The following is an 18,609-nucleotide window of genomic DNA, read 5'->3' on the forward strand; positions in this document are numbered from 1 at the left end:
TGTTAAACTGATGCCCCGTCTGCCTCTTCAAGTGGGTCCTACTGAACTGTTGAATGTGGAGCTCACTGCCCAGGGAACAGTTGAGATGAATAACATTAGATACATTTAAGGGGAAGCTGGATAAGCACATGAAGGAGAAAGAAAGAGAAGGATATGTTAATGGGGTTAGATGAGGAAGGTAAGGAGGAGGTTCTTGTGGACCATAAACACCAGCATGGACCAGTTGGGCTGAATGGCCTGTTTCTGTGCTGTAAATACAATGTAGTACCATGTATTATTTGAGAGCAGGGGAGTTTTCTCGGTGCCCGAGCCAACCTTAATCCCTCAAGCAAGACTAAAGAGAGATAAACTGATGACTTATTTAATTTGCTCTTTGTGGAACTTTGTTTTGCGAAAATTGGCTGCCAAGATTGCTTATATCACAGTGACTGGACTTCCTTGACTGTAATTCCTTGGCTGGGACTTGCTGGTCATGTAGAAAGTGATATGTTATTGCTAGCTTCTTGAACAGCGACATTGGAATTAAAGCTTGGTTACCCTGACATTTCTCTGTTTGGAGACATTGAGTGTAAGAAGGGAACTCAGGAGCACCTTCCCCACCCAAAGGATGAAATACTTGTGGAATAAGTAACCAGGGAAGGCCTCTGAAGCAGACATTATGAATGGAAAGGGAAGCAAGAGAGAGACAGATACAGTGGGCGGCACAGTGGCGCAGTGGTTAGCACCGCAGCTTCACAGCTCCAGCGACCCGGGTTCAGTTCTGGGTACTGCCTGTGTGGAGTTTGCAAGTTCTCCTTGTGTCTGCGTGGGTTTCCTCCCACATGCCAAAGACTTGCTGGTTGATAGGTTAATTGGCCATTATAAATTGCCCTAGTATAGGTAGGTGGTAGGGAAATATAGGGACAGGTGGGGATGTGGTAGGAATATGGGATTAGTGTAGGATTAGTATAAATGGGTGGGAGATGGTTGGCACAGACTCGGTGGGCCGAAGGGCCTGTTTCAGTGCTGTAACTCTAAACTAAAACTTAAGAGATACAACTGATTTCTCAAAAAGGACTAACTTATCACTGCTGTGAAAAACAAACTTTCATTTAATACCATTATTTTGGGATTTTGTATATTATCAAGTGATGAGTTTTAATTCTATACACATGACGTGGCAACAATAAGAATGATCTCTAAATGGTCCAGCAATTGGGGCATGTCATGGAAGACGAAAAACATTAGTTCAATTGGGTTAAAGGAACTACCCCCAATTCCCATCACCATGCTAATCATTTCCTTTGATGTAGTAGAAGGAAATTTCTTTTATTTCATTAATTTTGCTTGAAGCATTGGGCATAGATTTATTTCATGAAGTCACTGAAGTCTGGCAGATGGCACTTACAGAAGAATACATGGGATAGTCTGTATATTGTGCACACAGGAGCGTGTGATGTTTGGGGGTAATTTGACAATGGTCCCTGGGTTGGAGAAGGGATATCGACAGTCTTCTGACTATTGTGATGGGCTTTGCAGACTTGGAGCACTGTATTTTGTTATGCTCGAGGGCAGGGCTGATCAGGGTGGCACAGTGGTTAGCACCACAGCCTCACAGCTCCAGCGACCCGGGTTCAGTTCTGGGTACCGCCTGTGCGGGGTTTGCAAGTTCTCTCTGTGACCACTTGGGTTTCTGCCGGGTGCTCCGGTTTTCTCCCACAGCCAAAGAAGTGCAGGTTGATAGATAAATTGGCCATTGTAAATTGCCCCTAGTGTAGGTAGGTGGTAAGAGCATGGTGGGGATGTTGTAGGGAATATGGGGTTAATGTAGGATTAGTACAAATGGGTGGTTGTTGGTCGGCACAGACTCGGTGGGCCTGTTTCTGTGCTGTATCTCTAAAATAAATTTTTTTTAAAAATTTGCAGTTCTATGGGAAGGGTCTGTGTCTGTACGGGGGTGCCTCGCTGCTGTGGACACCCAGGAATCAGCTCTAGACTACCCAGTACTTCCCTAGCTCCAGGAAATGTTTCGGAGGGAGAGTCCAGTCATCACACTTTCAGATTGTCACGTCTCATAAATATTTCACCCCGATTTGTTTTGGGGAGGGCTTTTTCTTGATCACAATGAGTGGGAGGGAACACCAGCACATTGATGTTAACAGTAATGGTTGCGCCAGCCTGCGTCTGACAGGGGAATATAGGAGTCAAGCCTAGGTATATGGAGTTAGGTCAGACATCAGCCACAATCTCATTCAATGACAACAGATTCAAGGAGCTAACTGGCCTACTCCTGTTCCTATGTTGCTAGAGGACACCAGCTTGGATCTGCAGGGATTTCCTAGGCTGCCACTGCTCTCTGTGGCATTCTATTATGCTGTGCTGAATGGCTGATTTGAGGGATAGGAGTTGATCATGCATAACAGTATATTGTGCACACAGCCTGCCTACCTTTTGCCCCTCAGGGGGAGGTGGAGTTTTTGGGTCAGATGTGCAGTACACTCAATATATTATCTTGGACCACAGGCACTCTGCCTAGTTGGGGGTCTCCGTGGTATTCTGTTTACCAGTTGTTGAAAGGACAACACTGGTCTCTGCTGAAGAGCTAAGTCAGTCTATTGTTGCTCTTCTTGTGCCTGGAATCCACCTGTGGTGAACACAACTGAGAACTCCCTGTTGCAAAAGTTTGGGGAATGGACCAGAAAGTTTTGAGAGATTTTCAGGGAGATTCAGAGCCTTGTGAGGTGTATAGTATCATTCTTGATGGTGCAATATTTTTGTGCCGCTGTCGGTCTTTTCTGGGGCAGGGAATTGGCTGGGAAGCTCATTTGGGAGCAGCCAGGTTCCAACCTATAATTGCACAGAGTTGGGTTGCCAATCTTAGATGGGTCGAACAATGAGAAGGCTGAGAGTTTTGTTCATTACTGGGGAGCTACAGGCTCCATGGTTTGTTGCCTGCTCAAAGCTGCAGGTGCCAAGATCTCAGAATAGCTGCAAGCAGCAAATTACTGTAGCATTGAATACCCTCACAGCATTTCAGTGTTTTAGTGCCAAATTGTTTAGAAACAGACACAAAGATTCTGTCTTACCTCAAAACTTTCAATGGAAGCTGGCAACTGGAAATTAATTTGGTTAAGTACATCACTGTGGAGTGCACACAGACTTCTTTAAACTCGTCAATTAATCAACCATTTTTCTTGAGCTGGTGTTTATGGAAACAAGACCACTGTTCTTGTGACAAAAAGGGGATTGGATGTGGGCGGGAGTAGGGGATCCAGTGTTAGGTGATGACCATATAAAATTGTTGTAAAATATTTTACGGTCCTTTCAATAACTTTCAATCGTGCAATGAGAACAGCTTCTCATATTCCACTAAAAACATTCACGCTCTGATCACAGGTATGATAGGCCTCTTTGTGTGCTGCGTCATTCCATGATTCTTTGATCAGTGTGTTGGCTGTGGGTCAGTGATGCTCTCAGTCAGAGCATGGATTCTAAAGATTTGCCCCTAAAAGTCTTTCACCTTTTGGATAGGTGTTAGAAATGACCACAGAAGCTGGCTCGAAACTTTGCTGAGAATGGCATTAATCGCATCAAGTTTAACTGTTGACTTCTGTGTTACTTTTGTTGATTTAATTCATTGGTTGTTTGTGTTTTCAGTTGGTTTCAGTCAGGCTTAGACTGCACTCAGGTGCCCAGGTTTGCAGATAGAGTGTAATATTTTTGAAAGAGTTACCTGAATATAGAAAGTTCGAGATGTTGTGACTATTTCAAACAAATTATCCCTCATCAGTGCTTGACTGGGGAAAAGAAAACACAAAATAAGTTTAGATTAAATAAAGATGAGATAGCACATTTTGTTTTAGTCAAAGCAAAGCCAGAAAATGTTGAGTTCTGGAATAATCATGCCATATTTTGGATAAAATTCATTTATAGAACTTCTCAAACAAATAACTTCATTTACCTGCAGCTACAGTTTTGGGCTTTCTGTATATCCTTAAGTGGTATTGTTCGAAGTGGTTCTTTTTCCTGAAACAGCATCATTTAAATCACACAATCAGTTCTGAATGTCACAGTGAGATGTGCTTTTTGAATAAGTGCCTAACTCCCTTTGGTTTGCAGTAAACGCATGGCATTTTACAGGGTACGGTTAGCATCAGTAGTTATATTACTGGATGAATGATCCAGATATGTGAGTTCAAATCCCACCATGGCAGCTGGAGAATGTAAATTCAGTTAATTAAATAAATCTGGAATGAAAAGCTAGTATCGGTAATGGTGACAATGTAACTATCAGATCATCGTAAGAACCCATCCCGTTAACTAATGTCCTTCAGAGAAGGAAATCGGACCCAGTCTGCCTGTATGCAACTCCAGACCGAGGGCAATGTGGTAGACTCTTAACTGCTCTCTGAAATTGCCTAGCGAATCACTCAGTTGTCAAGAAGGTGGCTCACCACCACGTTCTCAAGGGCAATTAGGGATGGTCAACAAATGCTGGTCTTGCCAGCGACCCCGACATCTCGTGAAAGAATTATAATAAAATTAGGTCATCCAAAGACTCGAATCTTCAGCAAAGCCTCAGCCCCTCCAGGAGCAAGAAAATACAACCAGAATTCCTGCTTCTGATGCTGTCCAGTGATCCTACTGGAAAGTCACCATGCTTGGTGTTGGATGGGGAGCAATTGGGCTCAGCTTTAATATCTTTTGGTTGGGGTATTCACTCCCTAAGCTCACAATAGGCATTTGAGTGAGGTATTGGAGAACTGTTTGCATCCATGGAATCACAGCCAGTTTTAAATAGAACTCTCAAGAGGGGCAAAAGGAGGAAGAGACACTGGTGAAATCAAAATGACTCACACCTTATCGAGTATTCATAGAAAACAAATGCTAATTCTTAATTAATGGAAGGCTGTTAGCAGCCATTCCACAGGTTCTATTTTTGAACACATGCTATGAAACTATTTATATTTCGAAAAACATTTCAGTCAGGCACAATATGAAGGCTAAGAGAATGCTTTCAGGAACTAGTTTCGTCAAAAGGTGGGTGAGACAAAGCCTTCCTCTTTCTCATAGCATCATATTGTTGCTACGACTAGTCACTCTTGTCCTGAAGTATGACTAACCTTGCATGTTAGTTAACGAATCCTGCTTCATCTCATTTACGAGTAGTTTACAGAGGGATTTTCCATTAACAATTTTTTTAAAAGTCACAATGGCTTAAAGGTAATAATTTTACTTTGTTATGCCCCTTTCAGTTGATGAATAATTTACACATTTTCAGTTTACCAAGTGAGTGCTGAAGGTATAGAATGCTGTAGGGGTTAATGACTTCAAAGAGATACCGAGACGGCCTTCAAGGAAGGTGAATTAATTGAGATGCAGTTAATAACCAGGATGTGAGCCAAGATCAACCGTTTAGTTTTGTATCTGGCTCCCACACAGGAATTATTCCACACTGTTACACTTAATCACATCAATCCTATTGACTGTTTCTTCTTCTCTTTCAGTTTCATAGGAACAGGAGTGGATCATTTAGCCCCTCAAACCTGTTCCACCATTCAGTAAGATCATGGCTGATGTGTGAACTAACTCTTTCCTTCTATGCCTTTCTCATCCTTCCAAAAGGCAGTGGATCCTGCTGGATTGTTCCTTGGGAACTGCCAGTCCTCCCATATCTCGCCCAAGTGGCCATTCACTGAGTATCAGTGGGTTATTTGACAGAAGGAGCAGCACAGCCCACTCCAATCCTTTGCATAAATCTGCAAGTATTCCGCTTCGAGCATTTTCCAAAGCATAGGATAATAGCAATGCGAAAACTTGCAATGTGTTTTCATGGTTTATTGAGTTTGCCATAACATTACAATTCATGAGGATGCAGAGCAAAGGAAGATGAAATCTTTGACAATTATTTACAGAATCAGATGATTTACACATACCTCTGTGATAACACAACATAGTTTCTTTTTATTCATTCATGGGATGTGGGCTTCTCTGGCTTGGTCAGCATTTATTGCCCATCCCTAATTGCCCTGGAGAAGGTGGTGGTGAGCCGCCATCTTGAACCACTGCAGTCCTTGGGGTGTAGTTACGCTCACAGTGCTGTTAGAAAGGGAGTTCCAGGATTTTGACCCAACGGCAATGAAGGAACAGTGATATAATTCCAAGTCAGGAAGGTATGTGGCTTGGAGGGGAACTTGCAAGTGATGCTGTTCCCATGTGTCTGCTGCCCTTGTCCTTCGAAAGGTCGCGGGTTTGGAAGGTGCTGTTGAAGGAGCCTTGGTGAGTTGCTGCAGTGCATCTTGTAGATGATACTCACTTTTGTCACTGTGTATCGGTGGTGAAGGGAGTGATTGTTGAAGGTGGTGGATGGGGTGCCTCAAGTGGGCTGCTTTGTCTTGGATGGTGTCGAGCTGCTTAAGTGTTGTTGGAGCTGCACCCATCCAGGCAAGTGGAGAGTATTGCGTCACACTCTAACCTGCTCTTGTAGCCACAGCATTTATGTGGCTGGTCCAGTTAAGTTTCTGGTCAATGGTAACCCCAAGGATGTTGTCAGTAGGGGATTCAGCGATGGTAGCGCCATTGAACAACAAGGGGAGATGGTTAGATTCTCTTTTGTTTGAGATTGTCACTGCTTGGCACTTGTGTGGCTTGAACCATTTGGGGAACAGGCTATTTTGGATCTCGTATTATGAAATGAGAAAGGGCTAATTAATAATCTGGTGGTAAAAGAACCTTTAGGGAAAAGTGACCACAGTATGATAGAATTTTCCATTACGTTTGAAAAAAATGTAGTTTCAATCTGAAACTAGGATCTTAAATCTAAACAAGGGCAATTATGAAGGTATGAGGAGCAAGTTGGCCGTAGTGGATTGGAAAAATACATTAAAAGGTTTGATGGTAGATAGGCAATGGCTAGTATTTAAAGAATTAACGCATAGTTTTCAAAAAACATACATTCCTCGAAGGCAAAAGAACCCAATAGGGAAAGCGAGTCAGCCGTAGTTAACAAAGGAAGTTAAAGATAGTATTAGATGAAAGGGGGAGGCTTATAAAGTTGCCAAAAAAAAAGCTGTAAGGAGGATAGAGAGAATTTTAGAAAGCAGCAAAGGAGGAACAAGAAATTGATAATGAAAGAGGGAATAGAATATCAATGTAAACCAGCAGAAATATAAATATGGATTGAAGAAGCTTCTATCGGTATGGAAAAAGGAAATAATTGGCAAAGACAAATGTGGGTCCATTACAGGCAGAGACCAGAGAATTTATAATGGGAAACAGAGAAGTTAAATAATTACTTTGTGTCTGTCTTCACGGAGGAAGATCCAAGAAGTCTCCCTGAAATAATTGAGATCCAAGAGTCTAGTGAGAATGAGCAACTGAAAGAAATTAGGATTAGTAAAAAAGTTGTCTTGGAGAAATTAATGGGCCTGGAAACTGACAAATCCCCGGGACCCGATGATCTTCACCCGAGTGCTGAAAGAGATGGTGCAGAGATAGTGGATGCATTGGTGTGATTATCTTTCAAAATTCCATAAACTCTGCAATGATGCCTGCAGATTGGAAGTTTGCAAATGTAACCTCACGCTTTAAGAAAGGAGGAAGAGAAAACAGGGAACTACAGACCTGTTAGCCTGATGTCAGTAGCAGGGAAAATACCCGACTCTATTGTAAAGGTTGCGATTACTGGACACTAAGAAAATAATGGTCTGATTGGGCAGAGTCAACATGGATTTATGAAGGGGAAAGAGGATGTTACTAGCAGAGTGGATAAGGGGAAAACCAGTGGATGTGATATATTTGGACTTTCAGAAGGCTTTTGATAAAGTCCCATATAGGTTAGGAAGCAAAATTCAAGCGTGTGGGATTAGGGGTAATATACTAGCATGGATTGAGGATTGGGTAACAGGCAGTAAACAGAGAGTCGGAATAAATGGGTCATTCTCAGGATGACATGCTGTGACCAGTGGGGTACCGCTGGGCCCCAGCTGTTCATAATCGATATCAACGATTTGGATGTGGGGACCGATTGTAATATTTCCGAGTTTGCGGTTGACACAAAACTTGGTGGGAATGTGAGTTGTGAGGACGGTGCAATTCGGCTTCAAGGGGATTTAGACAGCCTGAGTGAGTGGGCAAGAACATGGCAGATGGAATATAATGTGGATAAGTGTGAGGTTCTCCACTTTGGTCGGAGGAGTGGAGGTACAGAGAATTTCTTAAATGGTGAGACTTTGGAAAGTGTTGATGTCCAAAGAGACCTAGGTGTCCTTGTTCATAAGTCACTGAAAGTTAGCATGCAAATGCAGCCAACAGATAGGAAGGCAAACGGTGTTCATCTTTATTGCAAGGGGATTTGAGTACAGGAGCAAAGAAGTCTTGCTTCAATTGTAAAGAGCAGTGGTGAGGCTGCACCAGGAATAGTGTGTGCAGTTCTGGTCCCCTTGCCTGAGGAAGGATATACTTGCCATAGAATGAGTGCAGTGCAGGTTCACCAGACTGTTATCTGGGATGGTGGAATTGTCCAATGAGGAAAGATTGAGGAGTCTGGGCCTGTATTCTCTGGAGTTTAGAAGAATGAGAGGCGATCTCATAGAAACTTACAAAATTCTTAAAGGGATAGACAGAGTAGATGCAGAAAGGATATTACCCCTGGCTGTGGGGTCCAGAACCAGTGGACACAATCTCAGAATAAAGTGCAAGCCGTGTAGGACTGAGATGAGGAGGAAGTTCTTCACTCAGAGGGTGGTGGATCTTTGGAATTCTCTGCCCCACAGGGTGGTGGAAGCTCAGTCAAGACAGAGACCGATAGATTTCTAGTTGCTAATGATATCAAGGGATATGGGATAGTGCGGGGATATGGCGTCGAGGTAGACAATCAGCCATGATCTAGAATGGCGGAGCAGGCTCGAAGGGTTGAATGGCCTACTCCTGCTCCTATGTCCCTATGAATGTCACTTGCCACTTATCAGCCCAAGCCTGAAGGTCTTCATGCATCTGAACACAGGCTGGTTAAGTGCCAGGGTATGAGAGTTTGATATGCTCATTCATATTTTACATTATATCTGTGTTCCATTCTCTGACAGCAGAACTGAGTGAAACTCGAGAAAACAGTTATTTTTTTTAAATGCCTTTTTGACGAAACTGAAGTAAAAACTAAACGTGTACTAACGTAGAAGTTGGTTCAAAAATGCTAAGCAATTCGATTAAACATCGTCCAATTTAAACTTACCAATTCGCACTTGAAGTAACTGAAAGAATTTTCATCCAGTGTGAAGTATCTCCTCTTCCAGCTTTTCCTCTGCAACATCAATTATAAGTTCATGAGTTGACTGTTGGTGTGGTGCACAGGCGTATCAGAAAACAAAGGATAACTGAGAACATGGAACAACATGGCATTGAACTAAAAACCCAAGAAGGCTTACCCATTCCATCATTCATATGCTGAGCAATACTTAAATAATGTAGCTGTATTATGGGGCTTGAGCCTCATTTCAGTACGGTCTGGGCCCTTGTACTCAGGCTCTAAGTCACAGCAGTGCTTTGGGCCCACATTGTTCAGAACGGAGCCCATCAGCCAGTTAGTGCACAAGCCTTCAGGCCCAATAATACATGGCTCGAAGGCTCAAAGCACTGGATTATTTTGGGCACCCTCCCCCAAGCTATTGCTCCCAAGGAGTTTGGGTCCAATAACAGTCAAATGCACAAGCTGCACAATTCAAATGGACCTCAACCTTGTAATAGGATTACGGCTCATCTTAACCAAACTGTAAAATTCACACTTGCAAAAGCACTCACCACAATGCCCTGTTTCACACAGAACCCGCTCTTCAAAAGCTGAGGTCCCAATGTCTGCTTGTTTCCGGACACCGGAATTTGACTTATGGAACGTTTCAAAACGCTGTGTGTAGGAGATTCAGCAGCTTCTTGACTTTCGCCCCCATTCACCTTGTTAAGAAAAAATGCCAAATAAGGAATATTTATCTTTACATTAAATTTTTAAAGGAAAAAATTCTGCAGTTAACTTTTCAAAACATTGGTAGCCAAGATGGCCACCACAATTTGCATCTGAAACACATTTTCACATTCCAAGGCCCAATTTAACAGGACTTGACAGAGTAGATGCAGGAAGGATGTTCCCGATGGTGGGGGGAGTCCAGAACCTGGGGTCATAGTCTAAGGATACGGGGTAAACCCTTCAGGACTAAGATGATGAGAAATTTCTTCACCCAGAGAGTGGTGAACCTGTGGAATTTGCTACCACAGACAGCAGTTGAGGCCAAAACATTGTATGTTTTCAAGAAGGAGTTAGATATAGCTCTTGGGTTTAAAGGGATCAAAGGGTGAAAGTGGGGACAGGTTACTGAGTTGGATGATCAGCCATGATCATAATGAATGGCAGAGCAGGCTCAAAGGGCCGAATAGCCTACTCCTGCTCCTATTTTCAATGTTTCTATGTTTCCCGGAGACAGAAGTCTGAGGAGCATGGACCCAGAACAATTGCTTGTTCTAAGTGAATGAATTACCTAAGATTTGCTTCATTAGCACAACATTCAAGACAATCCGAAAACACCTTGACTTAGAAAAAGCAAACCCCTCCAAGTGTAAATATTGGCATCCTGGGCTTGGGGAGTCAATTCCAAAACTTGAATATTAGAAGGTTCCAGAGACTACACTGAGGCAGTCATGTGACCTTCTGTCCATCTCTGTGAAAGCTGGAAGTTTCCTTGAACAAAGAGAGACTGTGCAGCAGCAGAAAGGCAGTGTGCCTCTCTCTCTCTCTCTCCAGCTAACACCACAAATTTGAAAACCATCTGCGACTGTGGACCCTCCAAGCCTACAGACTGCTACAGCCAGACACCAGGGGTAGAGAGCCACCTACAAGTCTGCCTCCAAGAAAGCCCTGAGCCAAGCGGGCCAGCCAAAAAGTGCACTTTGACCAGCCGAAGACTTCAAGAATACTACCTCATCTGGAAGACCACTGAATCATCCAACCTCACAGCCTGTGTATTTAATTTCCATTTATTCTGGACTCTAATCCAATCACAAAATCTACCTTTCACTCGTTAATCTATTTGTGTGTGTATGATTCTTGTGTGAAGGTGTAGTGTATTTTTTTTTAGATCAGGATTAGATTGTTAAGTATAATAAACCCACTTCTTTCTTGTTTAAGCTCAAGAAAAACTGTCTGATTGGTTCTTTCACATTCACATTAGAGGTAAAACATAAAACACTGAGGTGGTAAGCACAACCACTGTTTAAATAGGAATAAACCCTGTTGCAGTCAAATAAGAGGAATGGCAAGAGGGGAGCCTGTGACCCTCTCCTCAGCTGACCGCAACAACCTTTAGACCAAAGCAAAGACAGTGAGGTCATTGTCATAAACTACCCACAGAATGTGCCATTAACTATGAAAAATTCATATTGTTTTGGTTGAATGTTGGTGAGGACACAGTCTGATCTCCCTGCGCTCCTTACGAACATTTGAATGAGGAGCAGGAGTAGGCCACTCGGCCCCTCGAGCCTGCTCCGCCACAGGCAGAGTTCACGTTGTTATTGACGTACTGATTGCCCAGTCCGAAGCTGAATGAAGGGTAAGATGTTTTTGGAATCATGCTTTCAGTTGTGTCTTCAGTTGACTGTGAAAGTGAACCGAAGTATAATTATCTATGACTCCACATTACAGCATCCAAAAAAAAACTTGCATTTCTATAGCGCTTTTCACAACTTCAGGACATCCCAAAGTGCTTTACAGACAATGAAGTACTTTTTGAAGTGTAGTCACTGCTGTAGGAAACATTTGTGCAGAGCAAGCGCCCACAAACAGTCATGTGATCGTGACCAGATATAGTGACCTGGTATTAAAATAGAAAGTGCTGGAAATACTCAGCACGTCGGGAAGCATCTGTGGAACTAGAGAAACAGAGTTAACATTTCAGGTCAATTACCTTTCATTCTGATAAAAGGTTTTTGATCTGAAATGTTAATTCTGTTTCTTGGTCCACAGATGCTGCGTGACCTACTCAGTATTTTTAGCACTCTCTATTTTTATACCAGGGAGAAGTCCCCTGCTCTTTTTCAAAATAGTGCCATGGGATCTTTCACATCTACCCGATTGGGCAGATAGGGCCACAGTTTAACATTTCATCCAAGACATGGCACCTCTAACAGTGCAGCACACCCTCAGTGCTAGATTTTTCCTAAATGTTTGTCCTCAAGTCTCTGGAGTGAGAGTTGACCCCATGACCCTCTGACTCAGAGGCGAGAGTGCGAACATTCACGCCACACAAGTGCCAGGCATTAACCACCTCCCTTGACATTCAATGGCACTAACAACATCCAGGGGGTTACGATTGAGCAAAAACTTAACTGGACCAGCCATCTAAATACTGTGCTACTAGAGCAGTTCAGAGGCTGGGAATTCTTCACTGTCATTTGGTCAATATCCTGAAACTCGTTCCCTAACAGCAATGTGGTGTACCTACCCCACACAGACTTCAGTGGTAGAAGGTGGTCCACCGCCACATCCCACAAATGAATAGAAAAAAAACAGTCACAGCTGAGAAAACAGACTTCATATCAAAACCCAGTCTTAGCCCACTTTGTGTCCACGAAGAGTCTGGCTGAAATGGATCAGAAGCATCATTTACACATGGCTTTGAAGACGAGCTGATCCTTCACTGTGTTTCTGATGTTTGGGTAAGTAAGATATCCATTTGAAGTCACATTCCTGTGAGATGTGTGCTCAGAGTTGCTTGGATATGGTGATTATACAGACAATAATGGAGAGGATACACAATGTTAAGGTAGGTAGGCATCTGAGAATTGTTTTTTTTTTGGACTACTGATACAATTCTTAGCACCATTTTTTTTCTCATTTTTTGTCTCTCCTACAAGCACCATTATTAGCATCAAGGTTTTTTTTAATGGCATTGTGGTTCAATTGAAATTGCTGACTAGCCACAGATGTGGCTACGCTGACTCCATTTTAGCCACATGCACTGCTTTTAGTAGAAAAAGTCATACAGACACTCACACATACAGAGTAAATGTACTTCACGTGTATATTTACAATAAACATCTACCGCCATTCATAAATCACACTAGTAAAGCACACTCTGTTTTTCACCTTCCCATTTACCAAAAAACAATGATTCCTTTTTATATAGTGTCTTTCACATAGCAAAGCCAAGGCACTTAACAAAAAATATTTTTGACACTGAGCCAAGAGGAGATATTAGGTCAGGTGGCCAAAAGCTTGGGCAAAAGTAGGCTTTAAGGAGCATTTTAAAGGCTAAGAGAGAGGCACAGATGTTGGGGAGGGTATTACAGAGATTATGGCGAAGACAGCTGAAGGCACGGCTACCAATGGTGGAGTGATTAAAAGTGGAGATATGCAAGAGGCTAGAATTGGAAGCGTGCAGAGATCTCAAACGCTGTTGGAGGTTCCAGAGATGATGGGGTGGGGTGGGGTGGGGGGGAGGGGTGCAAAGCAAAAAAAACCAAAAACGTTGAATTCTCCATGACCACGAGTATTGAGGTCTCATGCCCAACTGTGGTGTTTATTACTTATGTGTTACTAATCAGAAGTGCAATGTCAAATCTGGATTCCCAGTTAGCCACATAAAACCATTGTTGATTGTGGAAAAAAACCCATCTGGTTCACTAATGTCCCGTTAGGAAGGAAATCTGCCATCCTTACCTGGTCTGGCCTACATGTAAATCTAGACCCACACCAGTGTGGCTGATTCCTAAAATGCCCTATGAAATGGCCTAGCAAGCCACTCAGTTCAAGGGCAATTTGGGATGGGCAATAAATGCTGGCCTAGCCAGTGATACCCACATCCCACTAATGAACATTAAAAAAAAATGTGGCTAGTGGCTAATGCATTGGACAACACTGCCCAATGGAAATTCTTCTGTTTGAACTATTTTGAAAAAGGGTTCCACTCAGATCAAGCTATGTGAGAGGTGCTTTATGCCTGTCCACCAGTTCCTACTCACCACTGTCTGCAAATAGAAGTGCAAACACCTTAATTGGCAGATCATTAGTGTTTGTGGAATCTCCTGAAAGGAGAGCAGACCTGATGGCACATGAACATAACTGAGTGTCTAGGTTGAGCACACTTGGCTAACACTTAAGTGATGAACTGAGGGAGCATAGTGTTGCTGTCATATTAAAAGGAGACTTATTTTGCTTGTTGAAATGGAGATGAAAGATCCCATGGCAACTGAAGAGGAGAAGGGAGTTCTCCAAGTGTCTTCACCAACAGCATCAACATACATACATACAAACATATGCACATACATACGAACATACAGATTAATCAATCATTTATCCAAATGCTGTTTGTGGGACTTCGCGATTTAAAAAAAGGCTGCTCCATTTGCCAAGAGTGTCTAGACTGGGAAATTAATTCCTTGACTGTGAAGCCATTCGGGGTGACCCAAGGCTGTGAAAAGTGGTGTGTAAATGCAGTCTCTTCCTTTTCACCATCCATGATGTTGGGTGCCTGCTTGCAGCACCCCAGACATTATGCTACATTTTCCATGGCATTGCAGGAGAGAAGGAAATACAGGAGGGCCAACAGCCAGCTTTGTCACAACTGAAAAGATGTCACCAGTATCTATGCAGACTCCGGCACACCTAAGTGGAAATGACTATGAGAAACCATCTTTTTAGCGTCTGGATAAGCTAAAGAGCAGATTGAGATGCTATGCTATCTGCTCCAAGGATAGGAGCATAGGAGCAGTCGTGGGCCATTTGGCCCCTCAAGCCGGCTCTGCCATTCAATGCAATAACTGCAGTTAATATGGAGCATGAGGTGAATGTTTGCAGTGACACTAATCATCTATTCTGACAAAAAGCTTGGTTCCACCTCTTCCCAGGCATATTGGCCGATCAGGATGGTGCTATAACACAGAGGGCAACCAGCTCATGCCCCTCCACCTAAACAGGGTGGGTCTGTCACTAGCCTCGAGTTTCCTTTCCCTTCATTTTCAGCTGCTTTTATTGTGTTCCCCTGTCGCTTAAATTTTTTGGCAACAGCTGGTAGTGGGTTGCGATACCATCCGTGGTTTTCAGCATTGTAGCGCTTCCCTTTTAATTGACCAATTCAATCTTCCAATTTAACTTGCGCACAATGTTCTTCTCCCACCACTAGTCTGCTCTTTAGATCCATCCACAATCTGAGTTCCTGCATCTTCTCTGTACACGCTCAAAAATGCATGTGCAGCTATATATAGTTCTGATAATGGGCTGTCCTCCAAAAAACTGGCTCCATTTATGTCTGAGTGAAGCCTGTTCAGCAGTTAACTGCACAGTCCAGAGTTTGTTTTACAATTTTGAGATTTCCAGACATCTCACTGGTTTTTCAGACTGTGACCATTGTAAACCAGCTGTGGTATTACATCTAAAAACATAAAAATCACTCTGGCTTCAATGAAGTGCCGTGTTCTCTCCATACTCCTGCTTCCACTTTCAGTTACGTTAGTGGGGAAGCATTAATCAGAGGGCAACTACTTTTCTACACCAAGCGATTAGAAAAATGGCAGAATCACCAGTTTTGCAGCTCTGAGTGCCCAGTTCAGATTGGTGGCAGAAGGGGCCTGAATGGCAGCCACGAACCCACTCTTCTGGCAAGATGGCAAAGGTGACGGAAAGAGAAAACCCTCTGAATCAGAAAGTTGCAGCAGGTTTAAGGTTGCAGGTGTAAACGGGTATGATGTAGTCGGGATTACGGAAACATGGCTGCAAGGTGACCAGGGATGGGAAATTAAAATCCAGGGGTATTCAGTATTTAGGAAGGACAGAAAAAAAGCAAAAGGAAGTGGAGTTGCATTGCTGGTTAAAGAGGAAATTAACGCAATAGTTTGGAAAGATATTAGCTCTGACGATGTGGAATCTGTACGGGTAGAGCTGAGAAACACAAAGGGGCAAAAAACGTTAGTGGGGGTTGTATATAGACCCCCAAACTTTAGTGGTGATGTTGGAAATGGCATTAAACAGGAAATTAAAGATACATGGAATAATGAACATCTGTAATTATGGGCGACCTTAATCTGCATATAGATTGGGCAAATCAAATTAGTCACAATACCGCAGAGGAGGAATTCTTGCAGTGTATACGGGATGGTTTTCTGGACCAATACGTTGAGGAACCAACTAGAAAACAGGCCATCCTGGACTGGGTATTGTGTAATGAGAGAGGAATAATTGACAATCTAGTTGTGCAATACCCCTTGGAGATGAGTGATCATAATATGATAGAATTCTTCATCAAGATGGAGAGTGACGTAGTTGATTCTGAGACTAGGGTCCTGAATCTTAGTAAAGGAAACTACGAAGGTATGAGGTGCTAGTTGGCGATGATGGATTGGGATGACGGTGGAAAGGCAATGGCAAACATTCAAAGAGCGCATGGATGAACTGCAACAATTGTTTATTCCTGTCTGGCGCAAAAGTAAAACAGGAAAGGTATCCAAACCATGGCTTACAAGGGAAATTAGACATAGCATTAGATCCAAGGAAGAGGCGTATAAATTCACCAGAAAAATCAACAGACTTGAGGATTGAGAGCAGTTCAGAATTCAGCAAAGGAGGACCAAGGGATTGATTAAGAAGGGGAAAATAGAGTACGAGAGCAAGCTTGCGGGAATCATAAAAACTGACTGTAAAAGTTTCTATCGGTATGTGAAGAGAAAAAGATTAGTGAAGACAAATGTAGATCCCTTACAGTTAGAAACAGGGGAATTTATTATGGGGAGCAAAGAAATGGCTGACCTACTATATGCATACTTTGGTTCTGTCTTCACAAAGGAGGACACAAACATCATACCAGAAATGTTGGGGAACACAGGGTTTAGTGAGAGAGAGGAACTGAAGGAAATCAGTATCAGTAGAGAAATGCTGTTAGGGAAATTGATGGGATTGAAGGCCGATAAATCCCCAGGGCCTGATGGTCTGCATCCCAGAGTACTTAAGGAAGTGGCCCGACAAATAGTGGATGCATTGGTGGTCATCTTCCAAGATTCTATAGATTCTGGAACAGTTCCTGCAGATTGGAGGGGAGCTAATGTAACCCCACTATTTAATCAACATTAAAACAGATTACTGTTTGTGAAAACTTGCAAATTGGCTGCTACATTTCCTACATCACAAAAGTGCCTCCACTTCAAAAGTACTTCATTGGCTGTACAGTACTTGGGGACATCCTGTGGTCATGAAAGGCATGACATAAATGCAAGTTTTTCTTTTTTTAGTCTTTTTCTCATGAATCTCGCGGTGGAACTCTCTAATAGGCCACAACCTCCCATTCAAGCACACAGTTCATGTTTCTCATCCCACCTATGCAGGAAGGCAGTGTGCTTTTCATATTGCTGGGTCATACAGCTGTGCCTCACCCACCCCTCATGATAACAGTTGTTTCAGTAGTGGTGCCAGCTCTCTCAGTCTGTCCTGAAATGGAAACAGTGTGAAGTTAGAGCACCATCAGCCTCACCACAGTGCACAACATGCGAGAAACACACTAAAAAAAACTCTCTCGACATCTGAATTCTGCCTCAATATACTTCCCTTGTGAGCAATACCATGTGTTGTGTTAGTAAGCTATGCAGGCCAGAGGGTCCCAGGTTTTGATTTTCAAGTTTATTTTTTTATTTATTCATTCACAGGATATGATCTTCACTCGCAAGGTCAGCATTTATTGCTCATTCCAGTTGCCCTTGAGAAGGTGGTGGTAGACATTTTCTTGAACCGCTGCAGTCCATGTGGGGTAGATACATCCACAGTGCTGTTAGAAAGGGAGTTCCAGGATTTTGACCCAGCGACAGTGAAGGAACGGCAATATAGTTCCACGTCAGGATGGTGTGTGGCTTAGAGGGGAACTTGCAGGTGGTGCCCTTGTCCTTCTAGGTGGTAGAGCTTCTGGGTTTGGGAGGTGCCATTGGAGAAGCCCTGGTGCTTTGCTGCAGTGCATCTTGTAGATGGTACACACTGCTGCCACTCTGCGTCAGTGGCGGAAGGAGTGAGTATTTAAGATGTTCGACATGGAGTTGATCAAGTGGGCTGCTTTGACCTGAATGGTGTCTGTGCTGAGCTCAGCTGGGGCAATAACAGAGCTGCTACACTTAGCTTCAGAACCCCTGGTCTGCAGTCAACAGTGGGGGAAGAAACAGCCAGAGCTCCCATCCCTGATGACTATCTCGTGACTGCAGTGTATTCAGGGACACTGAATGCAGATGATCCTCAGCTACTGATGCTCTTTTAAGTGTCGTGCCTACTCTCACTGACCTAGGTGCACTCATGCAGAGAGGCCACAGTTAGCAACAACATATGTCAGAGGGGAGGGGAGAAAGGTGGAAACACGTGAAAATAAAAACCCTGGGCTGGATTTTCAGAGGCCGATGCTGCTCCCAGCAGCGGGCGATAAAAACAGCGCCACAGAGCTGGTGCAATCTCCCATGCGGCGGCTCATTTAAATTGTCACGTCGACCCACCCCCACCCCCGCCCCCAATCACATGGAGGGAACGGGCTGTCCAACATTGGAAATGGCCTCAGCTCAGGCACTGATGCCATTTTTAAAGGGTAGGCAGCCCAGCAGGTAAATTTAAATGTTTGAACAAATACTCCC

General features: G+C 43.3%; 1 protein-coding gene across 2 annotated transcripts in view; it reads right to left on the bottom strand.

Annotated features, from left to right (window-relative positions):
• Positions 1 to 18,609, bottom strand: part of LOC137357056 (pleckstrin homology domain-containing family A member 2-like) — a 120,140-nt gene that overhangs the window by 12,785 nt on the left and 88,746 nt on the right. For both annotated transcript variants that reach the window (XM_068023033.1, XM_068023032.1), the window contains exons 7-10: positions 9,775 to 9,924; positions 9,209 to 9,277; positions 3,941 to 4,005; positions 3,713 to 3,776 (exon numbers count right to left, since the gene is read on the bottom strand). In XM_068023033.1, coding sequence (XP_067879134.1) covers positions 3,713 to 3,776; positions 3,941 to 4,005; positions 9,209 to 9,277; positions 9,775 to 9,924 — 348 coding nt within the window. The remainder of the gene's footprint in view (positions 1 to 3,712; positions 3,777 to 3,940; positions 4,006 to 9,208; positions 9,278 to 9,774; positions 9,925 to 18,609) is intronic.

The sequence above is a fragment of the Heterodontus francisci genome, chromosome 47 (genome assembly GCF_036365525.1).
Source record: "Heterodontus francisci isolate sHetFra1 chromosome 47, sHetFra1.hap1, whole genome shotgun sequence".
Taxonomy (NCBI): Eukaryota; Metazoa; Chordata; class Chondrichthyes; order Heterodontiformes; family Heterodontidae; genus Heterodontus; species Heterodontus francisci.